This window comes from Vanessa tameamea, chromosome 15, assembly GCF_037043105.1.
Source record: "Vanessa tameamea isolate UH-Manoa-2023 chromosome 15, ilVanTame1 primary haplotype, whole genome shotgun sequence".
Classification (NCBI taxonomy): domain Eukaryota; kingdom Metazoa; phylum Arthropoda; class Insecta; order Lepidoptera; family Nymphalidae; genus Vanessa; species Vanessa tameamea.
Genome location: NC_087323.1, coordinates 10,813,362 through 10,829,071, shown reverse-complemented (window position 1 = coordinate 10,829,071; position 15,710 = coordinate 10,813,362). Strand labels below are relative to the sequence as shown.

General features: G+C 29.1%; 1 protein-coding gene across 1 annotated transcript; it reads right to left on the bottom strand.

Annotated features, from left to right (window-relative positions):
- Nucleotides 1–14,722: 14,722 nt before the first annotated feature.
- On the bottom strand, nucleotides 14,723–15,667 carry LOC113402118 (large ribosomal subunit protein mL49). The gene is made up of 2 exons (XM_026642254.2): nucleotides 15,530–15,667; nucleotides 14,723–15,231 (listed from the first exon to the last, which is right to left on the bottom strand). Exons 1-2 carry the CDS (start codon nucleotides 15,644–15,646, stop codon nucleotides 14,767–14,769), a joined length of 582 nt encoding a protein of 193 aa, XP_026498039.2. The 5' UTR covers nucleotides 15,647–15,667; the 3' UTR covers nucleotides 14,723–14,766.
- Between the last annotated feature and the right edge of the window lie 43 nt (nucleotides 15,668–15,710).

Sequence of the window (15,710 nt, the reverse complement as noted above, 5' to 3'; positions counted from 1 at the left end):
CAGGAGTTATAATTACGTAATAATAATAGTAGAGTGTTCTAGTACTGTTATAGTTGAGTGTGTAGTGGTCGTCTTAATCGAGTGTAAATAAACCACTCCGGTCGTCCTTGTGCGGAGGCCGGAGCCGAGGTAACCTTGGTCTGGATATCGGGTAAATTGTAATAAATAGTCGCTTCTGCTTTTTACCTGCAAAATTGTCCGCATTACTGACTGCTGTGGAATCGTATTCATCTGGAAATAATAATATATTGGTTCAGGAAAACCAGGACACAGACATTTGCTATAAATAATGTATTTTTAATGGAAATATCATAACGCGAATAAATCAAAATATTGAAGATAACGTAGGAATGTTGTTCAAACTTCAAACAATATCAAGATATTTAACAAAAACAATAGTTTCCACTATTAATTAATAGGATTTCGTTTAACGAGAAATTATTTAAAATAAAAATATTCTATGTAGGTACATAAGTATTTATAAATAAAATTTAATAAAAATACAATAATTATTATTATAACCATACAAGCGATTTTGCCATTCAATATATTTCATCAAAATAACCACTAATTACCGAAACGAACCGACAATAAACTTAGTAGTTACTCCTTGTCATCAAACATAATCTCATAGAATTAAATCTATATATCCTCTATGAAAATCTACGAATAACTATCTTTAAGCTTTTATGCCATCTATATTATCTTGTACGGAATATCATAGACATATTTTCCGTACAAGATTTATATTTATACATTGATAAATACAATTAATTATATTTGTATGTATTATACGCGACATTGAGTATGTATAATCATTATGACATTTGAAGGTTATATGTATCAAAGTAGCGTATCGCCGTATATCGATTTTGACGTTTCACGAGTAAGATAATTAATTGGTCTTAAAAACGCAGCACCAATTTATTTTTTTAATTTCTAAATTATGTTTTATGCCAATTGTATTTGTGACGCGAAAGGTGACGCGAACAGATTCTTTAAATGTTATCTGTATTTTAATTAAATTCGAAATACAAATTATTATTATTAAAATTCAAATTATTTATTCTTGTAATAGTTATAATTATGTGAATTCATTTAACATTCTGTCGCTGAAAAGTCATAGACACGTCACCGTTTCAATATATAAGACTATAAATACGTACACTGGGAGGAATACATCCGAATTCATTAAAGTTAACTTTACGCTATAATTTCTTAATTATAGTAAACTAGTTATTGGCCGCGGCTTCGCTCACGTTTTAGGGGTTGATCGTTAGACATAAAAAAGTAGCCTATGTCCTTCGTTGGAGTTCAAGCTTGCCTGCATAGCTAATAAGACAGACAAACAGACAGACAGACAGAGCTAATTTCGCATTCATAGCACAGTATAGATGTATATTTTTCATAAATTAATAGGTATCCGAAGTGATGTGCGGACCTTAGTTGTAACTTGATATTAATTCGATTGAGTTTTTTACGTTCCTGGCTATTTTTAGGGTTCCGTACATAAAAGGATCCTATTACTAAGACTTCGCTGTCCGTCCGTCCGTCTGTCACCAGGCTTGCAATTTGAACAGATGACGTATTGCCAGTAGAATATATTATTAGTGGATGGTACCTCCAGGCGAGCTTGCAAAAAGACCTACCACCAAGTAAACTATTTATTTTAACTAATATTTTGTGATTGGAATGTTTTTTTTTCATTGTATCGTTAGTCGTTCTATTTCCTTATCTTATTATTACAGCTGTTATTAAATTGAATCCAAATAAATAATTTTAAAACAAGAATACAATAAGGCATTGTGCAAGCAAATAGGAATAATTAATAATTTAGAATATTAATTATTAATTACTTTTTATTTCGAACTAATAATTATTTATATCTGTTGGAATCGAAAGTTAATTTTGGACTTATGATTCAACTTAAAACTTTATTGTCTGTGGCAAAAAAAATAGTTAGATTTGGCGGGCTTTTAAGAAATATTAGATCAATATGGCTGTTTTTTTTACTGAACAAAAAGATAAATCGAATATATTTGATAAAACGCTGAAATAACAATTAAGTGTAACTTTTTAATAAATAATTAAAGTAATTTAAACTATAGAAAACACTTTTTATACAAAAGTTTTCATTTAGTATCTATCACAGTTACACAGACTAGCTAAATAAATATATCGATTATTTATATTTTTTTACAATTTCACACGTACTGGTCGTATTACATTCAGCATGTTACGTGTCTAAACATAATATTTATAACTGAGGTAGGTATAATAAATACGTGAATATCGAATATTATCGTACATTATATTTGGAGTTACAGCATATAAATGCAAATAAAATGATTTTATTTAGACAAAGAAGTCAGCCAGCGATATGTATATTTAAAAATATAAATCTTCTGTACGTGTTTTTGTAACCGAACTTGGACTGATTTAGATAATTCTTTTGTTTGTATGAGTAGGATGGATTCGATTGAACCCCGTACGCGGCGATCACCCGGACAAAGTCGGGACAGGCAGCTTGTTACATTTGCCCCGTAATCACAACACAGTGTTATTACATTCGATTAATGTGAGTTTATTTTTATACTATGATGTTATTCCTACACCTATTTTTCAATGTATTTTATCCCCGTTCCCAATTCGACTTATACTCGTTTCTGCTACATAAAATTTAGTACTTTTAAGATTTAAATAAAGATTATTGTAGTAAAATTGTACATTTTCAAATAAAGATTTTTATTACGTCGCCATATTTGTTTTATTCGGCTGGCATCATTGATAAATGAAACAAACGCTATACTGGTAGACAGGACCGTGTGTGTGTGTGCCACTTTATCGGACGGAAAATTCAACGATCGCCGTGCCAAAACTATTTATTTATAATTAATATTAATTACCATTTAAATCAAATAAAATGTCAAAAATGTAAGAAATATAACTCAAAAGTTAGATCCGAGAGATCATTTACGACATTTAATTTTTGCAACTGGTTACATCAACACTAATGTTGAAAAAAATAACATCGAGCAATATTTTGAACAAGGCTACAACTAATATATGAATCAAATATATATATATATATTAAAATTCAACATTTACTTGAACTATTTACGATTAATATCTTTATGGTTATGGAATAGTTCGAATCCCGAAGAAGTACATAGGCTTTTATTTACCCCTCGCAGGGGTAAAATGGGGTAAGCGGTATGTATGCTATAGGTGCAGGGTTAAGCTAGTAATTTATATGATATATGGGATAGAATTGTTTCATTCGTCATTTTAATTTGAATTTATACTTCTTTTGACGCGTTATGAAAATTTTTTTTACGAAGTGCGCGCAATATTACATGAAAACTACATGACGAAGTTGCTTGCTAAGCCGCCAATTAAGTATCAACTGATTCGGAAGAGAGAACTTCACACCTCATCTTATTTAACCATGTTAATTTTTTTATAAATATAAATTATGATTGTTTTAACGTATGAGAAAATGTTTTAGTACTAGAGAAAATGGAAAATTTAAATTTTATTTAATAAAAATGATTCCTTTATTATTAATAAGGATGTTGTTTTTGTTTTACTGTTGTCAAAATCAAAATATTCTTTATATATAATAAGTAAATAAAATAAATTAATTATATTATAATTAACGTCACAATCAAACGATGAAGTCCTATTAATTGTAACGAAAGGTAAGATCATCTATTTCTTTAGAAATTAATAATAGAATGTCTAATATTAATTTCCCAAATCTATGTTTTTTTATTAAAATTATTGCAATAAAAAAATTATCTTAGTCAGTATTGCCTTTTCTCAAAAATAACCCCTTTTTTCTTAAATTCTCCCAGACGCTCTCTAAGCGTCTAACAGCTACTCCCATGTTTGTACCTATATAGTAAAAAAACATAACATACCTACAGAAAAGACGTAAATTAATTTTATGATATTGAGAAAAATGTGATATTATTGGTACTTGACATTCTCTTTTATTTTAACTGAGTTCATAAGATGAAGGTGATCAATTCGTTTGTTTTTTATGTCTGTTACTTAAGAATTATAATATTTATAAACCGATTAGAAACAAACAACATTTTTACTATTTTAGTTCTTATCTACAGAATTTTTATTCAACTCCTTTTACAATAAACAGGTAGTTATACCCGGATTCGCCCGGCTTCGATTACGGCTTTAGCACATAAAAACGAAGTACTTATAATTTAAATAATTATCTATAAACAAATATAATACAATTCGTATCGATCCAAGTTCTCTACCTTCACTGAGCAGTGCTAGATCTTAATATAAAAATAATAACTAATACATTGTAATATCTCTAAAACTACTGGACAAAATTGAAAAGTATAAATTGCAAAAATATAAATTTAAAAAGTTAATAAATATATTCAATCATGAAGGCGCGCCCTTTACGCTAATTTAATTGTATTTTAATACAATAAACTTAAGATATATAATCCAAGTTGTATGTTTTTGCTGTCTCTACTCTTAGTCGCACACACACTTAGATATCTCGTAAGCACGAACGTCACTCACACATGCTTATGTACAGTGAAGGGGCGCGCCTTCGTGGGTGAATAGACGTATAAGTACATTTTATAAGTTATTTATTTTGATAACGGGTCACATTGACAATTAAATTGAACTAAATTAATAGTTTATTATTATTATTTTTTTCAAATATTTACAGTATTGTTATGAGATTTATATGTCAAATATGTATGTATGTTGGGTCCGACTTTTCTCTGCAGATCTATGAAACATTCACATATTTAACGTTTGCTTGGGAAGAGCTCGGACCAGAGCTCACACGGCCAATTGTTAATCGAAATACGAATCAAAATATACTTTATTCGAGTAGGTCCCTGTGAGCGCGAATCATTTAGTCATTTTATGTGATTCAATTAAATTTTTAGTTACCTAATTCTACCAAAAAGAATCAGCAAGAAACTCAGAAGTTACTTGTATTGTTAGTGTATTGTTATTTATACATACTACTTGTATCCTGAAATGAAGATGTATTACAAGAATTTCAAAATTTTATATCAGGATTAAGCTCTATATGAATGCCACGAACTCCACGAATGCCACTGTTTTTAAACTGCGTGTCTTCTTAATTTAATACAAATTGACTCATAGTATCGCATTTAATTTCATTCGCGTCGTCACCAATGGCGATATGAACTGCGCTCAAGACACACGTAACAGCCAATTAACAAATAATTTCAATTAAGGTTTAGTATCAATTATAAATTGATTTAAACATTTTATTTTTCCTTGTAACTTATAAGGAGACATTTGTTATAAAATTCATAACAGAAAAAATACTGAGCCAATAAACATAAAACTTATACCAGATGAGGCAGCGCGTTTTAGATAAGGTTTTGTTATATAATATTAATATACAAGAAGACTACGCAGTTTCACTCGCTTTAAATTTAGATTATTGACGTGTCAAGCGTGAACTTTATATTTTTGTAAAATTTAATAATACTAGCTGTAGCTGCGGCTCGAGAGGTGAATTGAAAAAAGACCTATGTCCTCGGGGCTCAAAACTACCTCCGCACCAAAATTCATCTCAATGTGGTCAGCTGTTTAAGCGTGAAAAACAGACAGAGTTAATTTCGCATTTATGATATTTGTATTTATAATGGCCCACGCCATCTTTATAAATAAATACTATACCTTAATATTACTGAAATAAAACAATTAAATGAAAATTATAGTACGACAAATTAAGTTCGTCCTTAACAAACATAAAGACGAACGCCCGATCTTTAATTGGTAATTAATTCAATTAAAAAGACAAATCTTTAATTGAGTATTGTAACTGTAGTAGAATTCCATTCCATTTTAATTCTATTTAAATTGAATATTCTAAATCCTAGTAAGCAAATATCTGTTCTGTTATAATACCGCGAAATAGCAAAGCCTATATTTAATTCAGGTATGAAAGATGACGTCACGGTAGCACGCGATGGCGACCCCGTGACGCCGAAGAGAAGAGGGTACCGCTGGTTTTTTAGTGTGTCTGTGTTCCGGTGTGTATAAAAAACTAAATTAGTGACTGACGAACGAGTCCTACAATCTTTGTTATAGGCCTTTAAGGATATGTTTGAAGGTCGAGTGAGACAGTGTTATATTGCCACAAGGGGCATTAACTTGTTACTTCCCAACGGTGGTGGCACATTTGCGATGTAAGTGATAATTGATGGTCGAATGTTTCTTACAGCGCCTATGTCTTGACCTTCAGTTGCCCCATTAGCCAGTCTTAATATTTACAAATAAAAAAATCCGATTGGCACATTGAATACTACACCTATTCAAATTGGTTACAACCAAGGGTATATTTACTCGATTGATGTTATTCGTTGTGTTCCTATCAATAGAAACGGAATAGCAGAATTGTTACACTATTATAATCAAATAAAACAAGGATAAAGTGGCACAGAATACACAACTTTTCTCTATACATCTATAGACCAAAATTGTTCTGGAACTTTGATTATTTACATGTATGTCTAAACACTGTCAAAGCGGAGAATGTACGGAAAAAAATTGTGGCCAACAGTTGGCCACTAAGTACTAGCTGTCACGCACGCCAAGATAATAAAGTTGGCTCGTTTGTTTTAGTTCTTTTGTAGTGCGAGACTCTATCTATATATATAAATAAACTAAGTTCAGGACCTTTGTTTAATAACCTTTTTTTAACAATAGACAAGCTTCCGTTTTAATAATAAAATTGAAATAAAGAGTTGGATCGAAATATAAATATTAATGTATATTTTCCCTAAATTTTCAATAATGGTTATCGTAAAATTTCAACCACGGACGAGAACAAGTATTTTTAATTACACGTAAACTGAAACGTGCAACGACGTCGTCTTGGGAACCGCGACCCGTTAGAAGAGCTCAAAATAAAAAATATAATAGTTAGAGAGTTTAATAACTCAATATAAAAGTTAGAAAAAAAGAGTTCCAATTTTAAGAAATAAATAATATATAACAAAGATTTTTTTTAAATAAAAAACAGTTTCAAAAAACTAACTTATATGTGTGCCTCATTTAGTGTATTATAATTTGTTTTTGACCAAGATTTTACTTAGTTATAAACTAACTCCTAGGATGAAAGGGCCCTCGAGACTTGCGTTACCTTAACTGAATGATTTATCAAAGACTTAATCCTGGCACCTTGGGGTACTTCTCACCCTAACACTGAAGAGACTAGCTTGTATTATTAATTGTAAGACATTATTTAAACACATAAACGTATATGCAACTCATGACTACAAATAGAAAATTAAAAAGACTGTTTACATTTACATAGATATATTGAAAACAGTTCTCGACAAGACGCAGGATTGCATGTGTAGGTGTGGCATAATTAACATTTGAATGCAGCCTACTCTATATACTTTTAAAAACATTATCTCATTTTTTAAATGAGACTTATTATGTTGCAACGCGCTCTGAGCGAATATTTTACACATGTAACGACTTATTTTTTATTACTATATAAAAGAAGAAATTGATCTACTCTATAAGAGTACAGTCCAAAGCTTAAATCGATATTAGATATTAACCAACCACGAAAGAAATAAATAAACTTTTATATTGCCACACACTAAAGATCTTAACAAATAATGACAATTAAAATTTTACAAAGTACTGTCGCAAAAAGTTGTTCCAGTACTGGTTTTCGGCTGGTGCCTGTAACTAAATAATTATTGAAAATCAATAAATAATCGTATATATATATATATATATATATATATATATATATATATATATATATACAATAATAAAAAAAAAGAATGAATATTGTTTAATTAAATTATAAGTACAATAATCCATAACATATATATTTATTATTATTATTAAATTCTTAACTTAAAGTTACGTTAATAATTTTTGTAATACCACACTACTTAAATTCGAAAGTAATTTATATAATATAATTTCATTTAGAAGGATTTATATTAATAAATTAATTTAAAAAATAGGTTCTTGTATAGTTTATTTCTGGAGTTTAAATCGACGAATACTATAATACGCAATAATTAAAGTTTTCATAAACAAATCTATACTATACGACGTTAAAAAACTAAATTACAATATTGATTCTTTATTAATCCAACATTCTGATTTTAAATCTAAATTTTGATCGTATATTTTTGAAATGTTCTAAGCTTCCAGATTACAGATTCATGTATTTTTACCCTCTGACATTTGACGTCCAGTTAACTTCTGACATTAGTTTTCTCCCCGTTTTTTGAATGTTTACGTAAATTTATTAAAAGAAATAAATTAAACGAAGATTTAGTATCGTTTTATATTATTTATAAATTCTATTTTATGTATCTAATTTATTCTCATTTTTATTTACTTATATATAGATATCCAATGTATTACCTAGTGTCTACTGAACATCATGATCATTAATCTCTTCGAAATTTTAATCTCATTATTCTTAGATGTGTTATTTTTTTACACGTGACCAAGGCCGAATATTTTGCGCCCAACAACCGGAAAAGGGAAAATTAAATTTATCATTAATTTCGACCGCAAATCCGTTAAGTAATTTTACATTTTTTAAATATTACGAATACGATATGACATCATCAGAGATTGAAAATGGCTGATGATATTTGTCATCGACTTGTTTGATTTTGTTCTATACGTTAATTGTAAATGCAATGTTTTGAAGTTGCTTTTAATAAAGTTTACGTTGATTTACTTATGACGAAACACGTTGGCTCTGGGATTTGATTATAATAATGACGACGATATCTTCCAAACCAATTTCGATAAAAGACCATTCTCAAAAGAGAATAGTCAACTACGCAGGGGACATTATACAAGGGTGCAAAGTTTGGAAGCACGACATGAGAAAGTTCACATACAGGAGAAAGTTTACGCAGCACCTACGGCTTTTCGTCATTTCCGAGACAGAATTATTTTTACTGTGAACTTCCAAACTCCGGGATACTCCTAAGAGGACATATAAATGAACTAACTATTTAACCGACTTAAAAAAAAGAACCTTAAAACTCTGTCATTTATAAATCGATTGGGAAAAAAAGCTATGGCTGAGAAAATACTGAACATAAAATTATGTACTCAAAGTGTATTTATAATTATTTTTTTCAAAGTGTAATTTGAAGTTAGTGTTTTTTTTTTTCGTTAAAAATTTATATTATTACTTGCCAATTCCAGGATTTAGATTCAAGACCTCGAGATATGGTGCCTTATAAGCTAGCCACAAACCAAATAGAGCAGTTGACCTACTGGTTGAACTAAAAAATGTAACTCGTTATTGATAACGTGTCATAGTTTAAACAAACTAATATTGTTATTATAATTACAGTTACAATTATAACACATTTTGAAAAACAATAATTATTGTCATTATATAAGCAAACATAATCGTCGTACAAATACTTGAAAGTAATTAACGAAGCGATTACGCCATCTTGAAATAAACGTGACGTCACATGTTAATGTTATTCTTAGAAATAAAATAAATCCCACGACGAATTCGGTGCAGGCAATTGAACCGTGGGTGGTTGTTTCAATACTCGTCATATTTTTACATCGTACACACAAAGTTATAATATAATAATATAAAAAAATATACACATATGTCATAAAACAATTATAGTATGTTTATATTTGAATTATAATATTAACTGTTAATTTCGTTGTAATATCTCCACTTATTCCAATATTCCAAAATATATAGATTAACAAAACGTAATAAGTTTTGTATTTTACTGATTTCTTTTATAACATTGTAAACAAACCCGCAAATGGGCCACCTGATGGTATGTGGTCTCCGGCTCATAGACTAAGGCTAAGAAATAATATAAATTTAAGCATTCATGTTCAATGCGCCACGGACCATGGGAACTAAGATTTTACGTAGTTACACTGGCTTACCTTTTAAGCCGGAACACAATAATACCAAGTATTTCTGTTTGGAGGTAGAATATATGTTGGGGTAACCTACCCAGACCGGCTTGCACAAAGCCCTGACACAAAGAACTAGTATTAAAACGTCTCACACTTATTTTCAATATTTATTTTATTGTATTTAGGTAATTGTTAGCTCCAATAGGTTTTTGCCTTTATAATTTTTTTTTTTTTTTTTAATTTTTTTTATTTATAAATATATAAATAAATAGTAATATATTCCAGCCAATTTGTTCGTTATTCTTAGTTAGTTTATTATATTTATTACATTTAACGTTTTAGAAATGTATAACACCGTGTCGGTGATTTGAGTATATGCATGATATGCATTACGACCAAAAAAATATATGTATGCATCCGTCATAGCTTTCCTTTATACCTTTTAGCGCGAAAGCGTCTGAAACGATCATATTCATTTAGATAATGTATGTAAATCAACTGTATATCGAAGTCATGACATTCGGTGACCCTATCTATCAGCCCCTCGTTGTAATATTTAAGTATTTACGAAACAAAATCAGTATCAATTAACGCAATCTTCCTGCCCTGATTAATCATTATCGCAGTCACAGTCCTCTAATATCTTCGAAACTACGGATTAAATAACTTTGAAATTGTTTTAATAAGTATGTATATTAATTTTTTATAAGTAATAATTTTCTATCTTAATTTCTGTATACCTGAAATCTTTCATACAAAGTCTTATACGAATATTAGTTATAAAATAGTTTAAAAGTAGTACAGTATAAAATTATAGGTAGTTGGTAGGTACCTATTACTTTAAAACTTTGTATGAAAGTTTTATGAGCGCTCACCGGAAAAGTGACAAACCGGATTTCCCCTCCCTTCGTTCACATAGCTATTTTTAATAAAATATGTAAAATATACATATAATATAATATGTTACATTTATCTTAAAAGTATACACGACTTATATAACAAAAAAAGTTATATATCAATTTGACGTAAAATAAAAAAAATGCGTAACATTGATAGTTTAAAAAAACAACATAAGTATATACATTCATATTTATTAAAAAACATTCACGCTTAAGATGCCATAAGTCTAAATTTAAAGCGGGTGAAATGCGAAGCAAATCTAAGTACTTATATAATAAAAATGTATATTAAAACCTTTTTCAAAACGCGCCGGCTTTTCTAGCACAAATTTTATTTATTAATAGATTTTTCAGTTGGACGTTACAAACTAATGTTTCATCTGTTATTATAAATTATATAATCATTTAATCATGCTTTTTTTACGAAAAAAATCTCTCTTATTATATTAAATCTAAAATCACATCGGGTAGACGTTTTACAAACGAATTAAATGCATAAGTTTACTTTCCCACGATCGCAATATCTTATTTCATTCTGTTTCGTATTAAACAGTTTTGTTTTATATTATACGAGTAAGATTCAGAGATGTATTGTTTTGGTTGTGTGTGTAATAATGTAATTTTATCAAAATTGATCCTGATTTTATATTTTCTACACAATTTTTCAGTTATAGTTCAAATAATAAATGTTACCAAACGAACTTAAATGATTTCATTTATCGTATTTACAAATTATTATATAATGTAGAACATTTTTATGTTTTATTAGAAACACACTTTTATTAGTTATATAAATCTCAGTGTCGGTTCAAATTATATCTGCTAATCGATCTATTGATAAATATAACCATAATTTTGCCCGTTAGTATGCAAGCCTTAACACATCGCGGTGAACCTGAATTCCTAAATATATTATTTATCTGGGGTCTACTTGATAACAATAAATATACACTTTTTTGCACAAAATAGAAGGCTCTCTTCCAGATAAACTTAAGGCAAAGGAATTAGTCTAGTGGGGGTTTTTATGGTTTATTATGGTATTTAGGAGTACTTACAAGCTGTAAATACGATCAAGATAGATATCATGTAACATACATACATACTTGATTAATATAATGATAACCCAATTAAATTTAAGGTGTACGTACAAAGCTATGATAATTCGTTCATATAAATATAATATCTTACGTAATATGTTCTACCAATGAACTAACTTACATTGTAGCAGCGTGACGTATAAAGCTGCTCGTTTACCATCAATGTCAGGAAAAAAAAAGAAATACGATGCTATTTACTTTGAGTTAAATTATTATAAATAAAGAACTTAATAGTTGAATGTATAACTAATAATAAAAATCTACGAAATTTACATTGAAATGAATTAAAAATTATTTATTATGATTTATTACGATATCATTCATCGTTTGGCTGAATACAGTTCAGCATTTGTAAAAATATATATACCTAATTATTTTATTCAATTTTTTTTTGTTTATTGTTGGATTTCGCTTTAAAGAATTTAATGTTTACTTAATATTATGTAAGTACCGTCACTACAATAGACTGAGCTAAAAGGTCAGGATCAGAGCGTGATCTTGGAACGTTACTAATCCTGCATTTGATCCATTTATGTCTGAGTGTCGTAAGGAAATGTCACTTTGCCTCGGATATAGTGCTTTCTACATCAGAATATTTAGAGATGAATCAGGAGACATTTTGTAATGCTTAAGTGAAAAAACTACTTAATACACAAAACTTATACCTGATGATGCACCGCGTTTTCGAGAAGGTTTAAATATATCATATTTTTATATTAATAATTGCCCTTCGCAGTCTCACACGCTTTAAAATATAGACTTAATCTGACAAGCTTAAATTTAATGTTCTTGTCTAAGCTTGTTTTTTTTTTTAATTTATTTGCAACAGTTGGATCTTTAAGTTTAATACTGACGAACATTAAATTTTGTAACGAAGTAGGTACTTGTGACGTTAATGTATTTATATGTGACGTGATATACTTATATGCTGTTATATTTACGTATCTCTGTATCATATAATAACGCTAACGTAAACTAACATTGTTTCGTTAACTGCTATTTGAAATAGACTAAAACCATAAAATAAAACAAAGTTAACTATTATTAATAAAAGATATATAATTATTCTATTTTCTCGTTGGAAGTGTAACTAGAGTTTATTACCAGTTTTTCTCGGTATAATCTAGGTAAATTGAAAAACGGAATGTTAGCTTTACGTTTAATGTGATTTTGTAAAATGATGATTAAAAAATACAAGTAAGACTACTTGTCATAAGTATATTAAGGTTTTCAGTTTTTGAGCTATGTTACGAGGATCTTTAATGTTACCAGAAAAAAATTGGAGTGAAGTTTTAAGTTCTATTTTTAAATTGAAATATAAATTCAGATTATAAAATAACGCTATCTTGATTAAATTGAATAATAGTATAAATAAGTAAATCTAATTAGGTATATGCTAATCGAATTAACAACATTACATTAGTAAACGAGTTTTAAAATAGGTACACATAATATAATGGAATAGCTTTTTAATTTTGAGATAGGTATAGGCTTACCGATTTAGGGTAAGAAATTCAGACGAAGTAAAATAAGCTAGCGAAGAATACACAAAAAAAAAATCTTTTTTTAAAAAATATAATGTTATCGAAGTGAGTGACTAATTACGTTACTCTTCATTTTACGGTTACCCAAGTTGACTAGTAAGATTTCTACGCACGAATTCCAAAAATTAAAGTTTTAAAAAAATACGTAATCATTTCGTATAAGTTTCCAACCGAACAAATAAATAAATAACCCAAGGGCTGCGAAATAAAATCTAAAACTTTCCTCCATTACGTAATTTATTGTTTTTAACTAATCCGACGTTACAGCGAAGCAATAAAAAACTAATGTACTTAATTCAATCACGGTAAAAAGTTATTAACAAAATGTAACTGAAGTACTTAATATAATTAATAAATACATTTAAGTACATGAAATTAAAATATATAATGTTAATTTCTATATAAGTACATTAAAGCTAAAAATACGTACAAAATAATTTATTTAACCCTGTATTATTTAGCTATTGATTGCAACGTCATATTCTGAAAGCACTTGGCCTTGATAAATATATTTACATAGGCACATAAACGTTCATTGTGTTATGTAACGCCGCACATATTCTAAACATCGATACTGAATCATTCCGGCTAATTTACAACAACTTCAATAACTTTTGTACGTTCTCAAGCTATTTATCACGCGAATAACTAACCTAATTTATATAACATTAAATAACCTCTTAAAACTCTCGCCAAATGTTCACGTTGAACTGAAAAGCATGATAAAGTATCGAATCGGAACGCTAAGATGTAGAAAAGTTGTTTTAAACAAAGAGAAGTGTAGTCGAGTCGAAAATAATATCTTGGTGAGGCCCATAGAACTCCGGGCGGATATCATATAGCTACGTAGATAAAACCTTCCGCCGTCGCCAGCGCCCCTAGTGGCGGCTGAACAAAACACGCTTCATGCCGCGTACACTGACCAAAACAGGTACGCGTCACGTATTTTATTATTATATATTTATTTATTTTGTAAGGTATTTCATAAATGTAAGTTTTTATATCAAACGTGAATTAATTAAAAAGTTTTCTTTAAATAATTAATAATGTTTTAGTGAAAGAGGCAAATAAAATAATTATATAAATGGAAATAATTAATTTTTGGTATTTACTATAAAGATTTAGTTGAATGAATATAGTGATATATAGTAGTATAGTTTATTTTTATAATTATAAGTGTGTAAATATGGAGTTTTAGGTGTTTGTGTAAATATAAACTTAATGAAAGAAATAAAATACAATAATGTCTATTTAAATTTTATTTTTAACAAACTACATTTATATATATTTTTAGAAACCTTTAGAGTAGGCCCATTCTCGTAATGAGTTTACAAAATCTCCCTTTACTTCAATAAATCTACCTAATTCATGCACTCTCGTTTCTATGTAACGGTTAAAATTTTTTTGTAAGTGTTCTTTTATTAAGTCGTTCATTAACCAAATATCACCTTCTATTTTTCTCAACATCGATACTTTTCGTTGTCCTTTATGGGTGATAACGAGATATATTGGCAACTCATGATTTTTGGTTCTTGGCATAAAATATGGTAGATCCTTTGCTTCTTCCTTTGGTGGAATCCATCCAGATGGATAGGTTTCTTTAGGTTGTACTGGAGGAATTATTTCTAAGGGCAAAAGACGTTCTACATATGCCCATTCAGGAGGATTTTTTTCTATTTCAAAATCATACTGTTCTTTGATTTTTTTGACAAGTGGTGAATGTGAATAGTTAGAATAGCTCCTCGTTGTAGATACCTGTGAAAGAAAAAAAAAAGTTAGTTAAGAAAATAACCTCAAATTCGCGCCACGTGATTTTAAAATAAAATGAACATCTGAGTTATAATACTTAAAAATGTACTACAAATGTACTACAAACAATAAGATTTGAATTGAATAGGCTGAATCAAAGATATTTTTAAATATATGAAATAAATATATTATTATTTTTATACGGTCAAAGCTTTTTGTGAGGGTGTACACCCATAGTTCTGTCACATGTCGCGGTCAAAGCGACATTACAGCCCGACGCGAGTAAATATAATTGAATAATTACCGATATTGACTCTGGTGTAAGTTTTATACCCAAATCTGCAGCGTTGTTCAGGATCCGCCCGGTTTTTCCGACAAAAAAACGTGCAAACGCGCACTGTGAACGCCACACGGTCGCCATTTTGAATAGCGAATAGAGCGATTGCTTGCTACAAGAGCAATAAGAACTATATTATTCGTTTCGA

What these genes read in the sequence shown, in the direction of transcription:
- LOC113402118 (XM_026642254.2), bottom strand. Translation starts at nt 15,646, where the DNA reads ATGGCGACCGTGTGGCGTTCACAGTGCGCGTTTGCACGTTTTTTTGTC. An exon ending in TTACACCAGAGTCAATATCG is followed by an intron (nt 15,232 to 15,529) that starts GTAATTATTCAA and finishes TTTCTTTCACAG; the next exon opens with GTATCTACAACGAGGAGCTA.